This window comes from Echinops telfairi, unplaced genomic scaffold, assembly GCF_000313985.2.
Source record: "Echinops telfairi isolate 266 unplaced genomic scaffold, ASM31398v2 ScPeMD7_9;HRSCAF=40, whole genome shotgun sequence".
NCBI classification, from domain to species: domain Eukaryota; kingdom Metazoa; phylum Chordata; class Mammalia; order Afrosoricida; family Tenrecidae; genus Echinops; species Echinops telfairi.
Genome location: NW_022103906.1, coordinates 17,116,430 through 17,123,308, shown reverse-complemented (window position 1 = coordinate 17,123,308; position 6,879 = coordinate 17,116,430). Strand labels below are relative to the sequence as shown.

Here is a 6,879-nt window from a genome sequence, read left to right as displayed (position 1 = left end):
TGATTTGGAGTTTTGTCCCCCCAATCTTCTCTCACTCTACTTGGGCCCTCCTGATAATGACCCTGTTTGGGGAAGTAGGTAGTGGCAGCCGGGCGCTGTCGAGTTCCTCTGCTCTGAGGGTGATGGAGGTGGATGCCTGCATGAGCCGCTTGTCCAGGGAACTAACTGCCGTGCGTCTTGGTTTTCACCATCCGTCTTTCCTCCAGATGAAGGGAGACCCACACTCGCACCTTAGATGGCTGCTCGCGAGCTTAGCAGACGGTGGTCTTTTTGACCTTTGAACCTTTCCGGGTGCTCTCAGGAGCCCTGGTGGTGACAACAGTTACTCCTGGGAATGCTCACTGCAAAGTCAGCAGTGCAGGCCATGCCATCAGAGCAAACTGAGCTTTCTACTCCTGGAAAGACGGGGGGCAGCGCTGCTCGGTCCGCAGGCGGCTCGGAGTCAGGCTGGGCTCCGGAGGGAAGTAAGGCTGTTTGAGTGCGCTCCCGGCGAGCTGTCATCACGACCCAACCAGAATAGGATGCTTCGGACCCCACGGTCTCCTCGCAGGAGCTCAAGTGCACACTCTTATTTTCATTGTTGCTGGCGACTCTACAGTCACTGTTTTTGACAACTTCTCCAGAGCTTTACGTGCAATATCGTGGTAATTTGTGTTTGTGAACTTAATATCAATAACTTTGATTTTGAGAATGAAGTCATAGTTAAAGGAAAAGAAGGAGAAAAAATTGTTGAAGACTTCTGTAGCTAATCACATTGTCGCTCACCACAGAAAGATTTTACAAAACGGATTTATTACTCCATATCGATCACATGATTGAAATTGACACTGACCGTCGCAAAGGCGCTGCCTGGTCAATAAGGGAGGAGGTCATGGGAGGGCTGGGAGTCACCATGAGCTTCTTTACTTACTACAGTCTCAACAAGTGCTTGACATGAACCCACAAACGCCAGTGACAATGATGTCGTAGCTAATGCACCAGAAGATTTGACAAAAACAGTGACTGTCAAATCACCACACCGACCCTCCCACTCAAACTCACTGCCATCGCACCGATGCCGACTCATAGTGACCTTATAGGGCAGGGTAGAACTGCCTCTCTGGGGTTCCAAGACTGTCGCCCTTGATGGGACTAGAAAGCCTCCTCTTTTTCCTGAGGAGCCGCTGGGGGGTTTGACTCGCAACCAGTGCGCCTCCAGGCCCCCAAACCACGAGGAGAAAGGAGCTACGATGTGCTCCCTCCTGCAGAGCAGGCAGCCTTGGCTGAGGGACTCACCCTGTCTGAAGGATCTGCCCTGAGTGGCTCCCAACCCTCTGTCTCTCTGCTGTGTGCTTCTTGCACTATGTACACATGGCCCCTGAGGGCCTGTCCACCTCTAAACGCCTCTCTGCTTTTCCAAACTGTAGTTGGCCTGAACTCGGAACAGAGTTAGGGTGAAGACAGACACGGTGGCATGGCCAGTTCTCATCGAGCCCTGCCAGTCTGGGGGAGGCAGTCCCTGTGAGGGTCCCGGTGTGTCGTGCGCAGGGGGTGGGGGCGTACTGTGGATGAAAGGGCAGGTCCTGCTTCCCAATTTCACCGAGGCCAAGCTGCTGCCACCCCCAGCTGGCCCCACCCTCTGCCCCCAGCCAACTAGATGACGGACGGAATTCCAGCCTCGGCTGCTGGCAGGCCACGTGAGCCACAGCCCCGTGGGTGGGAGGTGGCGGTGGTGCCGGCAGGGCAGGGAGCTGCCCGAAAGTTTGTGTTGGCTCGAGCAGGGCTGACTCTGTCTGGGCTCTGGTTTGCAGTTTTGGTTAGAATAGAAGGCAGTATGCACCAACACGCCGTTCCACTTAGAAACACCTTGGACGCAGAGGGAGGGAGGCAGCAGCAGGCCCACTGCACGGGGAAGGGGGATGTGGAGGGCAGCAGGTCGCTAGACCATGACCTCCAGCCACCAGGGCTCTTCAGATGGGTCCTGGTCCCACAGTGCTGGGATATGAAACTCAGTATACAGGATCCCTATTGTCCGAGAGACCCACTGGGGTTCTAGTTCCTCCTCAGGAAGACATGGGGGTGTCGCTTCACCACTCGGGGCATTCCTTGCCTCTTCTGTCAAAGGAAGGTATGAGAGTCCCATCAAGCTCCATGGCTCTAGGATTCAGTGGCAAAGAGGGTGAGGTCAGAGTGTAGCTCTTGTAGTGGCATGGGTGTGGGCACTTGGCTTCATCTCCCAGGCCTACGCTGTGGCTCACTGCTCTCAGCAGCTCTCCCCCCTACCCTGACCCCTCGGCCAGACCACAGAAGCAAGGCCCAGGCTGCACCTCGGCCCCTTGATGGTAAAAACATTGGACCATTGTCCCCTTGAGGCCACTCAATTCCTTGTCCCTGCATCTCACATGCCTTCGGTAAAGTGACAGCCACATTTGTCTGTGTGTCCTCAGCATTGATACACACCTGAGAGGTAGTGGCCCTCAGACTTGCTCTGACAAAAGGTCATTGGGCTACCTGACATCTGGCTTGGGTGCTCAAGACCAAAGTCACTGTCATAGAGGCGATGCTGACTCACAGCAGCCATATAGGACAGGTAGAAAGCTCCACCTTTCTATGTCAGAGCGGCTGACAGTTTTGAACTGCAGACCTTGTAGATCAAAGCCTAATGTGTAGCCACTTCCCCACCAGGGCGTGGGCACTAGACTGGGTTTATTAAGGAAAGGCCTTCTCTTCTCGGCATATCCCACATGCCATCATCCAGAGCCTAGCCTACAGACGGTTCTCAGTCACTTGCTACACCACTCTCACCAAACCTGCCACCATTTTCTCCTGTATCATCTTCTAGAAGTTATGTAATTTAAGTCTTTGAGTCCTTCCTTATGAGTTGATTTTTTTCAACCATTTTGTTGGCATATAATTCACATATCCTATCATTCAACAATCCAATCACATCAAGAAGAGTTGTGCAATCACCACTACGATCGGTTTTAGAACTTTTCTTCATCTCATGCTCATCATTATTCCCCCATGCTGTCCCCCAAGGAACCATGCATCCTGTTACTCTTTATAGATGGACTATCCTGGATTTCACACACAGGGAAGCCAAACCAATAAGACCAACAACAGTAATAAGATAAAGCAGATTAAAAACCTCATCCGAAAAGAAAGAAGAAACTATTAAAAATGAGAACAAAGTTAAATGGACCATAAGGGAGATCAGATGATAGATAGGATGCTAAATTTTAGCTGAACTGCATCTGCAACAACCCACTTTCCAATACAAACGATGTAAGCTCACTGTGCCATTTAATTATGGATTGCACATGAATACCAGTTGTCCAGCACAACTTGTTGGAAGCATCTCCTTTGCTCGTTTGTCAAAGAGCAGTTGACTTCATTCTATTTCTGGGTTTCTTTCTGGGCCCTCTATTTTGTTCTACTGACTTCTTTGCCTATGCCTTTCCCAGGTGACATTGTAGGTTAGGCATTGGGCTACCAAACACAAGGTCAGCAGTTCAAACCCACCAACTACTCCACAGGAGAAAGAGAAGACTGTCTGCCCCCTTGAAGGTTCCAGTCTCAGAAACTATATGAAGGTCACTGTGAGTTGCAGTAAACCCCATGGTGATGTTATCTCAGGTGCCGTTGAGTTAATGCCAACTCCTAGTGTCGGCATTACAACAGTGTACAACAGTGTACAACGATGTACAACAGTGACGGACCTCCCAGTCCTGTGCCATCCTCCATGACGGTGATGCCTGAACGAACATAGACTGTCTCTCCATTTATTTAGAATTCTTTCTTCTGTTCTTCAGTTTTCCTCATACTGATCTTGTACATCTATTGTTAATTTATACCTCCTAAATTTTCTTGGTGTTAATGTAAGTGGTGTTGTGTTTTTCATGTCAAATGCCAGTTGTTCATTGTATGCAGAAGAGCAGTCGACTCTTATCGATGTTGTATTTGCAGCCTTGCTATTTTCACTTACTCCATTTTTGTTGCTGCTGATGCTTTGGGATTTTCTACATAGACAGTCATATCATCTGTGAACAGTTTTCGTTCTCCCTTCCCAGAGGCACCCTCTCCAGCCTTGCCCTGAGCTCTCTGACACAAGCCACACTCCGTGTCCCGGCTGGGGGTGGGAGGCTTGGCCCTCAACCAATCCTTCAAGGGCTCCAGTCTTGGAGGGCCCAGCAGAGAAGTCTAGAGCTGGCTTCCAGCACACTCGTCCTTCTCTTCCTGGGTCTACATCAGAGTCAGCAAGCGGGAGCCCCGGGCGCTCCGAGAAGAGGCTGGAGAGGTCAGTGGAGGCTACCTGGAGGAACTGCTCTTTCTGGGAGCGGTTATGTTCTCACCGACTCGGACTAGTGTGCTCCTTCTTCGTATGCCTCCTTTTCTTGCCTTTTCCTCAGTGTCACCTAACTCCGTCTCTGCTCCCTGATAGCTAAGTGATCAGGGACAGAGCCTATGGGTAGGGCGTGGATGAGTCTACATGGTCAGAGACCAGCCTGGGCTCTGCACTAGGAGAGAGAATGCAGGACCACCGTGGCCTTTCCCCAGAGTGGTCCGACTTGAGTGTACACACAGCCAGAGGCAATCCTTGACGTCAGTAATGGGCCGCTACTTGCTGCGTGTGCACTATGTACTGGAGCTTGTGCTAAACACCTTCCACGTTCACGCATGGCCTCATGGCAGATGGGGCCCAGCAGGTAAGATTATGATCCCCACGACACAGACGTCTAAGGAGACCCAGAAGAGCCAGGACTCGGGAGGCCTGGGCTTTGTGTCAGTCCAGCGCTGGGCCGTGGCTCTTTGTTTGTGGAAAGCCTCCTGAGGGCAGGGTCATAAAGCAGTCCCCCATGGAATGACCTCTCTCCTTTTCTTTCCAACCCTAGGTGTCCCCGGGCCTCCAGGACCAAGAGGACTCAAGGGAGATGTGGGCGTCAGAGGACCCATTGGCATCAGAGGGCCGAAAGGAGACCCCGGTAGCTTGGGCCCCCTAGGGCCTCAGGGGCCTCAGGGGCAGCCGGGGGATGCCGGACCTGTGGGAGACCGGGGGCCAGTTGGCCTTCGAGGTGTCTCAGGCCCCAAAGGCTCAAAAGGAAGTTTTGGAACTGGTGGGCCAAGAGGACAGCCAGGCCCCAAAGGTGATGTGGGACCCCTAGGCCTAGAGGGGCCCCCAGGTCCAGAGGGGCCCCCAGGGCCTCAGGGAAAACCAGGGATTGCAGGGAAGACAGGGTCACCAGGCCAGCGGGGACCCATGGGCCCTAAGGGTGAAGCAGGGATCCAGGGGCCCCCTGGACCCCCAGGCCCCCCAGGGAGGCAGAGTCCCTACTGAGGAGAGACCAGTCCAGGACACTGTCATATAGAATGCAGGAAGGGGCCAAGAGCAGTGAGAGTCCCACAAAGCCTCGCCTAGGGACAGCTGTGGTCTTTTGATCCCAGGGTTAATTCTGCAGCCTCAGGCTCTCCAAGGGTGACTGCACATAGGAAACCAGCCCCCCACCACACATGACACACATTTCCTGCAGGTCAGGGGGGTTGGCTGGGATTCCCTGGCTGGGAAGGAGGAGAGGGCAGCAGAGGACCCCTGTCTGTGACAGGCTCTGCTGGAGGGACGTGGCTACCTCAAGAAGGAGGCCTTCAGTCGACTCCTGAAACAGCGGTCAGCTCCAATCTCCCCAGCATGTCACACCCGTCCTGGTCAGCAGGTTCAAGGGATTCGCTCGTTTAAAAGACCCAGGCAAACCTTGCTAGGAGATGTTGGTTCAGACCCTCCCCACCATCACGGGCGGGGCCTGAGCCCTGGGAGAACTGCCCCTTGCCCCAGTAGGAACAGTGGACCATTCTCAGGCCCTGACCAGCTCAGCATCTTGTCCCTAACAATCTGGAGCAATCCACAAAGAAGTCAAGCAAGAGTCCCACCTGCACAGTGCCAGTATGTGGGCCCTGGAGCACTCTGCCACATCACAGTGGCAGCTGGCACCCAGGACAGGCCACAGAAGCTGGAGGGAGGGAGCCTGAGGCCTGGGGCCCTCTGCACAGCTGCCCCCTCTGGCCCACCTACTCTGTTCACCAGGGCTGTCAAAACTCGAGGTGGCTGGCCACTGATCACAGGGCAGCCCCTGTGCTTGCCTGCCCACAGCTACATGCTGGCCCTTCTCCACCCTGAGCCCTCTCTGCATATGCAGCCAGGCTGCCCTGGGCGTGGGGTGGCACACCACATGGGGCCTGAGCTCCAAAAGGAGCTCACATGACTTCAGCACCTCAGACCTCCTGCATACCCTGGCCTACGCATGCCATGCGGTGGAGCTCCCCACACAGTGGGGATGGGGTGGTGGTGGGGTGTCCAGCTCCCTGAGGCTGGACTCCCTACAGAGTTGCCCTGCTGTCATCTCTGGACCCTTGCCTCCTCAGCCCAGTGACTCGGCAATGAGCCCTTGTCTGCAGTTCCAAAGCCTCTGTGCCACCGGCATTGTCGTCGTAGATGTGCAACTGGTTTGCATCCCCGAACCGCCCCTCCCCACCCCCGACCCCCGACCCCACTGCCATGTATTTCTCTGTCCACATATGCTACCAGCATACTATTACCAACTCAATAAAGCGCTGTTTGTTAGACTTCTCGGTGGGAAACACCTCGGTTCTTGGCTTCGCCGGAGAAATGATTCACGCCGAAGCCTGGTTTGTGATCCAAGTGGGTTATAATAAAGGACGGGAGAAGTTTCAGGTATTATCGTCTCAAAAGAGTACACGCTATTTGGGGGAAGCATGCCCAACCTAGTGTAAGCTGGGCTGGGCCTCACCCCTGTGGGACTGCGGTCCACACGTGGTGACCTGAGGCCAGAGAGACCATGACACAGCCCAGCAAGCCGGGTCCCAGGGGAGAGGGCAGAAGGCCTAAGA

The 6,879-nt window shown here is 54.1% G+C and overlaps 1 protein-coding gene across 2 annotated transcripts in view; it reads left to right on the top strand.

Annotated features, from left to right (window-relative positions):
• Positions 1-6,594, top strand: part of SCARA3 (scavenger receptor class A member 3) — a 47,387-nt gene extending 40,793 nt beyond the window's left edge. For both annotated transcript variants that reach the window (XM_045286722.1, XM_004707713.4), the window contains exon 6: positions 4,872-6,594. In XM_045286722.1, coding sequence (XP_045142657.1) covers positions 4,872-5,314 — 443 coding nt within the window. In that variant the 3' untranslated portion in view covers positions 5,315-6,594. The remainder of the gene's footprint in view (positions 1-4,871) is intronic.
• Positions 6,595-6,879: the final 285 nt, after the last annotated feature.